General features: G+C 39.8%; 1 protein-coding gene and 1 long non-coding RNA gene across 2 annotated transcripts in view; one reads left to right on the forward strand and one right to left on the reverse strand.

Moving 5' to 3' along the window:
- The window catches only part of BMAL2 (basic helix-loop-helix ARNT like 2), a 97,825-nt gene extending 94,661 nt beyond the window's left edge, over positions 1–3,164 (forward strand). The window contains exons 14-15 of the mRNA XM_055572590.1: positions 7–115; positions 2,660–3,164. Coding sequence (XP_055428565.1) covers positions 7–115; positions 2,660–2,796 — 246 coding nt within the window. The 3' untranslated portion in view covers positions 2,797–3,164. The remainder of the gene's footprint in view (positions 1–6; positions 116–2,659) is intronic.
- A 10,646-nt stretch (positions 3,165–13,810) lies between these two features.
- LOC129641442 (uncharacterized) overlaps positions 13,811–15,026 on the reverse strand; it is a 29,411-nt gene continuing 28,195 nt past the window's right edge. Inside the window, exon 3 of the long non-coding RNA XR_008709332.1 lies at positions 13,811–13,994. This is a non-coding gene — a long non-coding RNA (uncharacterized LOC129641442). The remainder of the gene's footprint in view (positions 13,995–15,026) is intronic.

Genomic DNA, 15,026 nt, shown 5'->3' on the forward strand with positions numbered 1-15,026 from the left:
TTACAGATGTCAGATAAGGAGTTGATTGCCCTAAGTCCACCTGAAATAGGGGAACGAGAGGCTACAAAGCAAAACCAAAGTGCTACTGCTCCTCTCAGTCATGAACCACTCCTCGGTAAGATTTCTTTCACAATGGACCACCACTTTGGTTTTCCAAAAACTCTTTTTTTAATCACTATAGTTTCAGGTTTAGGAAATTTCTAAATATGCAAACAGCTTTAAAACTAAGTTTTTCCCCCAAACTACAATGAGATATCACCTCACACTGGTCAGGATGACCATCATCAAAAACTCTGCAAATAATATATGTGGGAGAAGGCATGGAGAAAAGAGAACCCTTCAACCCTGTTGGTGGGAGCATAAATTGGTACAATGACTATGAAGAACATATGGAGTTTCCTTAAGCTAAAAATAGAGCTACCATGTGATCCAGCAATCCCACTGGTAGGCATATATCTGGAGAAAACTAATTCGAAAAGATACATGTACCCCAATGTTTGTAGCAGCATTATTTACAATAGCCAAGACATGGAAGCAACCTAAATGCCCATCAACAGATGAATGGATAAAGAAGATGTGGTATATATACACACAATGGAATATTACTCAGCCATAAAGAAATGGAATAATGCCATTTGTAGCAACATGGATGCACCTAGAGATTATCATATTAAGTAGATCAGACAGAGAGAGACAAATATCACATAGTATCACATATGTGGAATCTAAAAAAAAAAGACACAAATGAACTTATTTACAAAATACAAGTAGACCTACAAACAGAAAACAAATATAGTTATCAAAGGACAAAGGCAGGGGGAGGGATAAATTAGGAATTTGGGATTATCAGATACAAACCGCTATATATAAAATAGGTTAACAACAAGGTCCTATTATATAGCTCAGGGAACTCTATTCAATATAGTATCACAAACTATAATGGAGAAGAATCTGAAAAAGAATGTGTGTGTGTGTATATATATATAATATATATATATATATATGAATCACTTTGCTGTACACCAAAAACTAACACATTATAAAATCAACTACTTCAAAAAAAAACTAAGATTTTTCATTCAGGATCTTAAATACAGTAATCATAGTGTTAGTTTTTAAGTGTATGCTACTTAGGTGGTACTAGTGATAAAGAACCTGGCTGCCAGTGCAAGAGATATGAGAAATGCAGGTTTGTTCCCTGGGTTGGGAAGATCCGCTGGAAGAGAGCATGGCAACACACTCCAGTATTCTTGCCTGGAGAATCCCGTGGACAGAGGAGCCTGGTGGGCTACAGTCCGTAGAGTCACAAAGAGCTGGACACAACTTAAGCATCTGAGCATACACAGCACATTCTACGTAATGGACCTGTCATTGAAAGTCTGATTATCAATTGAGTTGTTGTGAGTATTATTAAAACCCAATTTAAATAAAACTAAAGCTCTCATGTTTAGGGGAAAATTCCATTCTCCAGAAAAAGATTTTTAAAAGATACCAAGCATAAAAAGTTTAAGATCTAATTATTCATTTTAACTATACCTATGCAAAGTCCGAATAAAGAAACTTGAAGAGATACAATTTTATGCTCCCCATAACTGCCTCTGATCTCCTGAAAATAAATGTTAAAGAGAATCAGAGGGAAAAAAAGAAAGTGAAAGTGTTAATCGCTCAGTCGTGTTTGACTCTTTGGGAACCCATGGACTGTTGCCCTTCAGACTCCTCTGTCCTTAGAATTCTCCAGGTAAGAATACTGGAGTGGGTAGCTCTTTCTTTCTCCAGAGCATCTTTCTGACTTAGCGATCAAACCCAGGTCTCCTGCATTGCTGGCAGATTCTTTACTGTCTGAGCCACTGGGAAAGCCCTGAGAATCAAAAGCCTTGAAGGAACCTGGACATTCAGCTTCACACAAAACCACATATTGCATGCTCAGTCACTAAGTCATGTCTGGCTCTTTGCAATCCCATTGACTGTAGCCTGCCAGGCTCCTCTGTCCATGGGATTCTCCAAGCAAGAATACTGGAGTGGCTTGCCATTTCCTTCTCCAAAAACCACATATTAATCATCTTAAATTCTATTGTACTTTGGAGGATACTTAGAAACCTTTGATTAATCTCTCACTGTGTTTTAACCATGGATTTCTAGAACCTCTTCAGTATCTTATTTAAAACACATTTCCGTGGTTCCTCTTTATTTCCTTTTTCAATCAAAAATCTGGGGACTCCTTCCTTTTATTAGAGTCTTTCAGATTTTTGGAAGGTGATGCTTTTGTCTCAGCCTTCTCATTTTGGAGTTAAACAAGCATTTTCACAAGGCAGATTAAAGTTAAATGTCTCCTTCCAGGCTCTATATACACACATGAATAAACCCCAGCCCTTACCGTCCAACTATCTCAGAGTCTGTACCTCTTAGTGCTTTTATTTTCTATTAGAAAACTCATAGACTAACTCCCTTATGTGCATCAAATGAGTGAAGTGCAATTTATCTGACAGCAGATTGTTATAAAAATAGGCAACCCATTAAAAAATATATCTGGCATCTGTAAAACGTATGCTTTGCTTTCAGTAATACATTGTATGGTATCCTAACCTTGTTTTGCCATTTTTGATAACTCATTTTTTCACCTCCAAATGTACTTACACAAGCCTGTATTTCAATTCGATAGGAGAAGGAGTCCAGCTGGACTTGGAAGCCCTCTGTGAGAATGATGACACAGCCATGGCTGCCTTCATGAATTACTTAGAAGCAGAGGGGGGCCTGGGAGACCCCGGGGACTTCAGTGACATCCACTGGACACTCTAGCATTTGATTTTTAACTCTAAACATGAGAAAAGTCTCGAAGCATTTCATTTACAAAAGACTATATAGTCTTTGTATCCTTTGTATACGGTTTTTATCTTTTATTCCTATTAATGGTCTGCCAGTTTTTATAGATTTGCTCCTGACCTTAATAGGGGTTTGGGGAAATGTGATATTTCCCTTCAGATTCACAGAATTTTCTATAGACTGCTTTAGTCATCGACATGGCTTCAAACCCACTAGTTGCTATATTTTTGCTAAAGTCTTTTTAACCAAGAATGCCACATGTATCTTGTTTTGGTTTTATTTTTATTTTATGGTGCAGTTGTTTTGAGTTTGGGGAGTTTAATGTGTGGACATTTTCCTTGTGTCTGAGATTCATTTATAACTGACTTATAAGATTTGTGTAATTTGGAACATTTCCATTCCTCATATATTTCCTTCACTGAGGACAGGGCTTATCCACTTTAAGAAAATAGTGAGTACTTGAACATTTAAAGGGATAGTGCAATTTGTAATTGTGATCATAATGAATACTGTGTTCAGTCTTTGTGGACTTGGGCAAGTACAGAACCACAATAGTTATGCTCAGTTGAGCACTTTGAGATAGATTTTAAGTGAGATGATTTCTTATTTAAAACTCAAAAGGAAAAGCTGAGAAAGTTTCAACTTTGCTTACAGAAAAGGAAAGATCTTGGGCCCTAGAGCTGGGTGATTAGCCTTTGCCTTAATACTCAAGAGTATTAAGATTTACTCTTAATAGAACCACTCAAGATTTTTATTACAGATAGAACAGGTTTCTGATGCTGAAAAGGTATTTAGCAACAGATTAGTCTTAGTGGAAGAAGTGGGTCCAGGCAGATTCAACGTCTTGTATAATGTCACAATTAAGTTCATATGTCTTTTAATGTTCAATGTGTGTAAACCAGTTTCTTTATACACATTTGGGAAAACAATAGTCTCAGTAGTTAAATGATTAGTTAAGTGACCTAAGAACTAGTTGTTGGCTCTCTAAATTATTAGGGGAGAAGGCAATGGCACCCCACTCCAGTACTCTTGCCTGGAAAATCCCATGGACAGAGGAGCCTGGTGGGCTGCAGTCCATGGGGTCACTAAGAGTCGGACACGACTGAGCGACTTCACTCTCACTTTTCACTTTCATGCATTGGAGAAGGAAATGGCAACCCACTCCAGTGTTCTTGCCTGGAGAATCCCAGGGACAGGGGAGCCTGGTGGGCTGCTGTCTATGGGGTCGCACAGAGTCGGACACGACTGAAGCACCCTTTATGTTTATTATAAATTATTAGGAAATTACAATTACTATTGCTTGTGCTACTGCTGCTAAGTCACTTCAGTCGTGTCCAACTCTGTGTGACCCCATACACGGCAGCCCACCAGGCTCCCCTGTCCCTGGGATTCTCCAGGCAAGAACACTGGAGTGGGTTGCCATTTCCTTCTCCAACTATTGCTTGTAACCAAAGGTAATTACATAAATGACAAGTACATTTTTAAAACCATGAGGCAATGAGAAAGAATTTAAAAACCAATTTTCCAGCTATAATTAAAAATTGAAAGCATTTTTAAAACCAGTAATCTAGAAGTGGCTCAAATTGAGTGCAGGAATTAAGGATATTTAAAATACTGTATGTATATCTACATGTTTGAAGATCATAATACCGTAATATTATAATGGTTCCATAATACCTATGGTTTTAATAGCTCTTTCTAGTTTACCAAGTGTATTCCCATATATTCTCTTTTGTGCCTCACAAGTAAAAGTAAGATAGGCAGGAAACTAATGGGGAAACCCCTGGGGATCCACTCCAGTTTTCTGTGTCATGCTGTCCCTCTCCAGCAGATTTTCCTCAGAGCATCCTTTTTACCTTACATATATATCCTTAGGCTGCAATAGATTAAACTTTCAGACACATTAATGGGCAAAATAGTAACAGGCCACGACCAATATCATATGTTCCTTCACATGTGACATTTGCAGAGGCCATGTGGGCAAGGATGTATTGACCTGTTGTCTTAAGCCAATGCAATATTCCAGCAATATCAGAGGTTCAGCACCACCTCTGGTTCTGGCATTTGAGAACTTTGGGGACATTCAAGTGTAGAATAAGCCAAAGCCAAAGAAATCCTACAATATAGGGGTATTGGTTTGTAGCAGCCTGTGCATGATAGTTGGGCTTCCTGGGTGGCTCATTGGTAAAGAATCTGCCTGCTAATACAGAAGACACAAGAGACTTGGGTGTGATCCCTGGGTCGGGAAGACTCTCTGGAGGAGGAAATGGCAACCCACTCCAGTATTCTTGCCCGGAGAATCTCCATGGACCGAGGAGCCTGGTGGGCTACAGTCCGAGTTGGACACTACTGAGCACACACACGCACATATGCACACAAGCATGATAATTAAGAAGAAGCGTGACAGATATACATACCTGTTCTCTAAGTCAAGTATAGAGGTCTGCCTACAGAGGTAACATTTCAGGAGTCTGGACCACTGCAGATTGTGCTAAACCTCCAGGGTCAGCCTAATCCAGTGTAGCAGGATAGGTCACTGTGGCCCCTTGACCTCCCAAGAAGGTGGGGGCAACCCTCATGATCCAGGGATCTGAGATGCAGACTTTCTCGAACCTGGTCATTTCTGCTTGCACAGTAGCAGTTCTCTCTCTTTGTAAGAGGAGAGGTTATTCCATAGACTTACGGGTGGATAGTAATTGAATTGCTTTGAATTGAATGCTTTGATCCTTTAGTAACCCACTCTGATGTTTATCTTCTTCCTCTGCACCCAGAATTCAATCCAAGCATTGTATGATACTGTAGCTCTAAGTTCAGTGCTTTCTTCATGCATTCTATTTACACTTGATTGCTGTTAAGTGTGACATATTTTTTATGCTTTACATTATACTGTTTTTTTTTTTACTTGAACCAATTAATTTCTTACATGTTCGTAAAAATATCTACCAATTTAATCAAATATCCTAAAAAGAATACTGTTTTATTTATTTATTTTTTTAATTCTAAAAATTATCTACATGGGAGGCATGCCTGGATTGGGAGAGCCTGCTAAACTAAATTTCTCTGTGTGACCTCAAAAGAGCCATTTTAACTCTCTGTACCTCAGTTTCCTTATTTGTAAAAAGAGGTTTGATCTCTCCATTTACTTCCTATGGAGTAATGATTCTCACCCATAGGACTCAAACCCATAATCAGATGCTAGAAATATTCAGTTCAGTATGATAGCCACTGGCCACATGTGGCTACTGAAAACTGGAAACGTGACTCGTATGTATTGAAATGTGCTGCAAATATAAAATGTATACCAGATTTCAAAGACTTAGTATGAAAAAAAAAGAATATAAAATATCACATAACAACTTTATATTGATTACATGTTCAAATAATATTTTGGATATACCAAATTAAACATTAAAATTAATTTTATTTTCTTACTTTTCTAATGTGACTACTATAAAGTTATAAATTACACATGTGATACACAGTATATTTTCATTCTTCAGCCCTGCTCTTGGACATTTTATTAAGTGGATATTATTTAAATAGATCAAAATTTATACTATTAAGTATGGTGTTTACCTCTAATTGCTATAAAGAACATTTATTGATCCTCGGTTCAATGTAAATAATTGTGAACCTTTATCAATGTATCAACTTAAAACTTTTTTGAAATTAGTAAACTTAGAAGTATTAAACAGTCATTAACCTGAAATCAAATAAAACCTGAGATATACACTGTGCTGCTGCTAAGTCACTTCAGTCCTGTCTGACTCTGTGCGACCCCATAGACGGCAGCCCAGCAGGCTCCCCCGTCCCTGGGATTCTCCAGGCAAGAACACTGGAGTGGGCTGCCATTTCCTTCTCCAATGCATGCAAGTGAAAAGTGAAAGGGAAGTCGCTCAGTCGTGTCCGACTCTTAGCGACCCCGTGGACTGCAGCTCAGCAGGCTCCCCCGTCCCTGGGGTTCTCCAGGCAAGAACGCTGGAGTGGGCTGCCATTTCCTTCTCCAATGCATGCAAGTGAAAAGTGAAAGGGAAGTCGCTCAGTCGTGTCCGACTCTTAGCGACCCCGTGGACTGCAGCCCAGCAGGCTCCCCCGTCCCTGGGGTTCTCCAGGCAAGAACACCGGAGTGGCTGGTATACACTGTAGCAGTCACTGAATTTGGAAATCACTGATAAACACAAAAACAAACAGGAAGATACAGAATAGACTTTTGGTAACTAAACAGAAATAAAGGAAAGTATGTAATTACAGTGTCACAGTGGGAAGAGGCTGTGTTCATTGGTTGTCATAATGAGAAATCTCCATAGAGTCTAGGGCACAAGTATATAAAATAGCCAATCTCTAGGTATCAGCCCATGTTTAATGGGTCCAGTTTTAGATCCTGTTCTAAAGAGGAATCTGTCACTCAGGTAGGTCATTGCTGGGCTCTGGAATTAGAGACTCAGGTTGGCCGAACATAATATCGTGGGCACGAGCAGGGCTGACATCTCACTGGTAGAATTATCAGAAGCCATAAAGAAAACCTGCTGGGTGGCCACTAGGTGTCACTTTCTCATCCCTATAGGGCTTTGTTTTCATTAATTTTTCTAAGTTCCATGGGGCCTAGGAGAGGACTTTTGTTAGGACTTTTGTTCCTAGAATAAGTCTGCCTCTGTTTAATAAAGAATGCTTTTTTAAGAGAAGTCTGGGAAAATCCTTTCCACATAAAATAAGAATTTTTGTTTAGGATCATTCCAGATGTGAAACTCATCCAACTGGGGACATGCTTTCTGAATTCATTTCAGAGTATTTGGTGTGTGTGTGTGTGTCACTGCTCATACAATCTTGAGTTTAGGTCTGTATTTTATACAACTTTTAAGGTCTTTTCTGTTTCACTTGCTCTTGTCTATATGTTGGTATTTTTAAAATTTTGTGGGAAATAATGAAGAGTGAAATTAAACTATATTTTGTAGTAACTACTAGTTTGGGGTTTTTATTTAACATATTATACTTCCTCTAAAAACGTATGCCCTTAATTACTTTCTAAAGTGGAAAGAGTGGGTAGAAGATCCAGTGTTCTAAAACCACTGGAGGGTACTTCCGTGGTGGTCCAGTGGCTGAGATTCCACACTCCCAGTGCAGGGGCCTGGGTTCAAGCCTGGGTCAGGGAACTAGAATCCACATGCCACAGCTAAGCATTCACATGCTGCAACTAAAGATCCCATGTACTGCAACAAAGCTAGAAGATCCTGCATGCTACAACTACGACCTGGCTCAGCCAAATAAATAAAACCACTGGGAAGGGAGATACATATCACTTTATACATTTTAGGGTGTGTTCATCAGGATGTGCTAACTGCTATAGCAACTCTAAAGTATCAGTGGCTTAACCTGGTAAAGGTTTCCTTCTGCTCATATCACGTCCAATGTCAGCATCACTGTTGGTCCCTCTGACTCTACTTGTCGCTCTTTTTGGCATGTCCCTCTTTCTGTCTCTCAGCTCTGTTTTTCTCTAAGTGAGTTTTATCCTCTAATGGACCTTCTTCCCCATCAGATCAGATCAGATCAGTCGCTCAGTCGTGTCCGACTCTTTGGGACCCCATGAATCGCAGCACGCCAGGCCTCCCTGTCCATCATCAACTCCCGGAGTTCACTGAGACTCACGTCCATAGAGTCAGTGATGCCATCCAGCCATCTCATCCTCTGTTGTCCCCTTCTCCTCCTGCCCCCAATCCCTCCCAGCATCAGAGTCTTTTCCAATGAGTCAACTCTTCGCATGAGGTGGCCAAAGTACTGGAGTTTCAGCTTTAACATCATTCCTTCCAAAGAAATCCCAGGGCTGATCTCCTTCAGAATGGACTGGTTGGATCTCCTTGCAGTCCATGGGACTCTCAAGAGTCTTCTCCAACACCACACTTCAAAAGCATCAATTCTTCAGTGCTCAGCCTTCTTCACAGTCCAACTCTCACATCCATACATGACCACAGGAAAAACCATAGCCTTGACTAGACGTAACTTTGTTGGCAATGTCTCTGCTTTTCAATACGCTATCTAGGTTGGTCATAACTTTCCTTCCAAGGAGTAAGCATCTTTTAATTTCATGGCTGCAGTCACCATCTGTAGTGATTTTGGAGCCCAGAAAAATAAATTCAGTCACTGTTTCTACTGTTTCCCCATCTATCTCCCATGAAGTGATGGGACCGGATGCCATGATCTTCGTTTTCTGAATGTTGAGCTTTAAGCCAACTTTTTCACTCTCCATTTTCACTTTCATCAAGAGGCTTTTGAGTTCCTCTTCACTTTCTGCCATAAGGGTGGTGTCATCTGCATATCTGAGGTTATTGATATTTCTCCCGGCAATCTTGATTCCAGCTTGTGTTTCTTCCAGTCCAGCATTTCTCATGATGTACTCTGCATATAAGTTAAATAAACAGGGTGACAATATACAGCTTTGACAAACTCCTTTTCCTATTTGGAACCAGTCTGTTGTTCCATGTCCAGTTCTAACTGTTGCTTCCTGACCTGCATACAAATTTCTCAAGAGGAAGGTCAGGTGGTCTGGTATTCCCATCTCTTTCAGAATTTTCCACAGTTTATTGTGGATGCTCACAACCTCCAAGCACATATTGCTCTTGTACCTGGAAATTAACAATCAAAAGAGAGCTTCTGGATCCTCTATGACCCACCTCCCAGAATATTGGAAATAAAAGCAGAAATAAACAAATGGGACCTAATTAACCTTAAAAGCTTCTGCACATCAAAGGAAACTATTAGCAAGGTGAAAAGACAGCCTTCAGAATGGGAGAAGATAATAGCAAATGAAGCAACTGACAAACAACTAATCTCGAGAATATACAAGCAACTCCTACAGCTCAACTCCAGAAAAATAAATGACCCAATCAAAAAATGGGCCAAAGAACTAAATAGACATTTCTCCAAAGAAGACATCCAGATGGCTAACAAACACATGAAAAGATGCTCAACATCACTCATTATCAGAGAAATGCAAATCAAAACCACTATGAGGTACCATTTCACACCAGTCAGAATGGCTGCGATCCAAAAGTCTACAAGTAATAAATGCTGGAGAGGGTGTGGAGAAAAGGGAACCCTCTTACACTGTTGGTGGGAATGCAAACTAGTACAGCCACTATGGAGAACAGTGTGGAGATTCCTTAAAAAACTGGAAATAGAACTGCCTTATGATCCAGCAATCCCACTGCTGGGCATACACACTGAGGAAACCAGAAGGGAAAGAGACACGTGTACCCCAATGTTCATCGCAGCACTGTTTATAATAGCCAGGACATGGAAGCAACCTAGATGTCCATCAGCAGATGAATGGATAAGAAAGCTATGGTACATATACACAATGGAGTATTATTCAGTCATTAAAAAGAATACATTTGAATCAGTTCTAATGAGGTGGATGAAACTGGAGCCTATTATACAGAGTGAAGTAAGCCAGAAAGAAAAACACCAATACAGTATACTAACGCATATATATGGAATTTAGAAAGATGGTAACAATAACCCTGTGTACGAGACAGCAAAAGAGACACTGATGTATAGAACAGTCTTATGGACTCTGTGGGAGAGGGAGAGGGTGGGAAGATTGGGGAGAATGGCATTGAAACATGTAAAATATCATGTATGAAATGAGTTGCCAGTCCAGGTTCGATGCACGATACTGGATGCTTGGGGCTGGTGCACTGGGACGACCCAGAGGGATGGAATGGGGAGGGAGGAGGGAGGAGGGTTCAGGATGGGGAACACATGTATACCTGTGGCGGATTAATTTTGATATTTGGCAAATCTAATACAGTTATGTAAAGTTTAAAAATAAAATAAAATTAAAAAAATAAAAAAATAAAACAAAAAAAAAAAAAAAAAAGAGAGCTTCTCTGTTTCCTAGTAACTCACAGAAAAATGTCCATTGATCAGGCCTCTGTTTTAGCTTGGTTCACATGGACTCTCTTCTGTGGTCAGTAGGCTAGAATGAATATACAGATGGCCAGGCTTTGGTCCCATGACCAAACCTAAGTTAAAAGGCATCCTTGAAAGGAAAATCATGTCAAATATAGCCAACTGCCTGACCCAACTGCCTACGTCCAGAGGAAGGAATAGGGATGTAGGCAGAAGGAACAATGGAAAACTCATAATTCTGGAGAGTTGATGATTTCCTAGAATTGTGAGTCTAGGTTATGTGAGCCTCAAGTATTTTCAGATTGTTTGGTTTTGGTGGTTTGTTTTTTTCTTTCTTTATTTTTTTTTTTTTTTTTTTTGAGGGTGAGGGTAGTGTGTGTGCCTACTCAGTCGCTCAGTAGTGTCCAACTCTTTGCAATCCCATGGACTATAGCCCACCAGGCTCCTCTGTCCATGGGATTTTCCAGGCAAACATACTGGAGTCAGTTTCCATTTCCTACTCCAGGGGATCTTGTTGATTAAGGGATCAAACCTTCATCGCAAGTTATATGTTTCTAAGCCTTGGCTACCTCTTTTATTTGATACCCAGCCACTAGTCAATTTGGAGGGCTCTGACCATAGCTTCAAACAAAACTAGTGGAGGTGATGGAATTCCAGTTGAGCTGTTTCAAATCCTAAAAGACAATGCTATGAAAGTGCTGCACTCAATATGCCAGCAAATTTGGAAAACTCAGCAGTGGCCACAGGACTGGAAAAGGTCAGTTTTCATTCCAATCCCAAAGAAAGGCAATGCCAAAGAATGCTCAAACTACCACACAGTTGCACTCATCTCACAGGCTAGCAAAGTAATGCAAAAATTCTCCAAGCCAGGCTTCAACAGTATGTGAACTGTGAACTTCCAGATGTCCAAGCTGGACTTAGAAAAGGCAGAGGAACCAGCGATCAACATCCGTTGGATCACCAAAAAAAATGAGAGAGTTCCAGAAAAACAACTACTTATGCTTTATTGACTATGCCGAAGCCTTTGACTGTGTGGATCACAAATAACTGTGGAAAATTCTTAAAGAGATAGAAATATCAGACCACCTGATCTGCCTCCTAAGAAATCTGTATGCAGGTCAAGGAGCAACAGTTAGAACTGGACATGGAACAACAGACTGGTTCCAAATTGGGAAAGGACCAGGTCAAGGCTATATATTGTCACTCTGCTTATTTAACTTAAATGCAGAATACATCATGAGAAATGCTGGACTGGATGAAGCACAAACTGGAATCAAGATTGCTGGAAGAAATATCAATAACCTCAGATATGCAGATGACACCACCCTTACGGCAGAAAGAGAAGAAGAACTAAAGAGCCCCTTGATGAGAGTGAAAGAGGAGAATGAAAAAGTTGGCTTAAAACTAAACATTCAGAAGACTAAGATCGTGGCATCTGGCCCCATCACTTCATGGCAAATAGATGGGGAAACAATGGAAACAGTGACAGACTTTATTTTGGGGGGCTCCAAAATCATTACAGATGGTGACTGCAGCCATGAAATTAAAAGACGCTTGCTCCTTGGAAGAAAAACTATGACCAACCTAGACAGCATATTAAAAAGCAGAGACATTACTTTGTCAACAAAGGTCCATCTAGTCAAGGCTATGATTTTTTTCAGTAGTCATGTATGGATGTGAGAGTTGGACTATAAAGAAAGCTGAGTGCCAAAGAATTGATGCTTTTGAACTGTGGTGTTGGAGAAGACTCTTGAGAGTCCCTTGGACTGCAAGGAGACCCAACCCGTCAATCCTAAAGGAAATCAGTACTGATATTTATTGGAAGGACTGATGCGGAAGCTGAAACTCCAATACTTTGGCCACCTGATATGAATAACTGACTCCTTGGAAAAGACCCTGATTCTAGGAAAGATTGAAGGCGGGAGGAGAAGGGGATGACAGAGGATGAGATGATTGGATGGCATCACTGACTTAATGGACATGAGTTTGAGTAAACTCTGGGAGTTGGTGATGGACAGGGAGGCCTGGTGTGCTGCAGTCCATGGGGTCACAAAGAGTCAGACACAACTGAGCAAGTGAACTGAACTGACCATAGCTTAAGTAAGTGTGTGTTGAGACAGACCATAAAAAGTTGTTAAATCTTTGTCCACCTATGTGTTTCTGGCATTGAATTGAAACTTGGGCAGTCCTAGCACTTGGCTGACTGTTAAGCAGTCTTTCCCATATGTCTTCCCTGGTGGCTCAGATGCTAAAGAACCTTCCTTCAGTGTAGGAGACCTGGGTTCAATCCCTGTGTCAGGAAGATCCCCTGGAGGAGGACATGGCCATCAACTCCAGTATTCTTGCCTGGAGAATTCCATGGACAGAGGAGCCTGATGGGCTACAGTCCATGGGATCACAGAGTCAGCCATGACTGACTAACACGCACACACACACACAGACTCCTATCCAGGGAGAAATCTGTTGCATGTTATCTTGAGTGTCAATACATAAAAATAATTTTTGTGATAGAATATTTTTTAAAAAAACATAAATAAGAAGCCTAGATTATGTAAATTTATAATTTAAGTGAACTCTTGGAAATCTCATTTACTACTTGGTTGAGTGAGCAGTAACCCAAAAAACTTCCTATCTATCAGAACTGATGTCTAGACAAATAGCATATGATTACTTGATTGTTCAGTTATTTGTGGGAATCCATAGTATTCTATTTAACAAAAATCAAGAAAGACATAGTTACAGTGCCTGAAATATCTTCTTGGGGAGGCAAGAAGATGGATGGATACATAGCAGATTATATGTAAGATAATAAAGGTCATAATATTTACATAGAAAAAACTGCTATTCTGTTTCTTTATAATAACATTAGTAGCATGTTTTGATTTTGTTAGATTGGTGCAAAAGGAATTGCAGTTTTGCATTGTTGAAATTTGCCATTTGATATTGAAATATATTCTTAAATAAATCTGGTTATGTTATACATTATTTTAATGTACATTTCTCACTTTATTTTTTCTTTTGCTAATAACTTACTACTTGCTGTATACATTTATTTTATACTATAAAAATGATGTCAGACAAAAAGCAAACTCAAGAGATTTTTTTATTCAATTTCAAAATGGGTGGCAAAACAGCAGAGACAACTCACATTATCAACAACACTTTTGGCCCAGGAACTGCTAACCAACATACAGTGCAATGGTGCTTCAGGAAATTTTGCAAAGGAGATGAGAGCCTTGAAGATGAGCGTAGTGGCCGGGCATCAGAAGCTGACAACGACAAATTGAGAGCCATCATTGAAGCTTATCCTCTTACAACTACACAAGAAGTTGCTAAAGAGCTCAACATCAACCATTCTACAGTCATTCAACGTTTGAAGCAAATTGGAAAGGTGAAAGACCTCCATAAGTGGGTGCCTCATGAGTTGACTGAAAATCAAAAAAATCATTGTTTTAAAGAGTTGTCTTCTCTTATTCTGTACAACAAGCAGCCTTTTCTCAATTGGATTGTGACGTGCAATGAAAAGTGGATTGTATACAATAACCAGCAATGACCAGCTCAGAGGCTGGACCAAGAAGAAGCTCCAAAGCACTTCCTAAAGCCAAACTTGCACCAAAAAAGGTCATGGTCACTGTTTGGTGGTCTGCTGCCAGTCTGATCCACTACTTCTGAATCCCAACAAAACCATTACGTCTGAGAAGTATGCTCAGCAAATCGAGATGCACCAAAAACTGCAGCACCTGCAGCGGTCAACAGGAAGGGCCCAGTTCTTCTCCACAACAATGCCTGACCAATGTCGCACGACCAACACTTGAAAAGTTGAATGAATTGGGCCTCATTCGCCATATTCACCTGACCTCTCACCAACTGACTACTACTTCTTTAAGCATCTCAACAACTTCTTGCATGGAAAACCTTTCCACATCCAGAAGGAGACAGAAAATATTTTCCAAGAGTTTGTCGAATCCCGAGGCATGGATTTTTATGCTACCGGAATAAACAAACATTTCTCATTGGCAAAAATGTGTTGATTGTGTAATGGTTCCTATTTTGACTAATAAAAATGTGTTTGAGCCTAGTTACAATGACTTAAAATTCACAGTCTGAAACCACAATTACTCGTACCAACCAATCAATTAGTTTTCTGATTATAAAGGAACTTTATATTCCTTATTGAAAATTCAGAAATACAAAAAACGGGGTCTGCAATCAAGGGGGTGGAGTACAGGGATGTGGCGCTCACCCCCTACCACAAATGCCTCAAAAGTACATCTTACATACAGAATAGTTCTCACAGAATG

The sequence above is a fragment of the Bubalus kerabau genome, chromosome 1, assembly GCF_029407905.1.
Source record: "Bubalus kerabau isolate K-KA32 ecotype Philippines breed swamp buffalo chromosome 1, PCC_UOA_SB_1v2, whole genome shotgun sequence".
NCBI classification, from domain to species: Eukaryota; Metazoa; Chordata; class Mammalia; order Artiodactyla; family Bovidae; genus Bubalus; species Bubalus kerabau.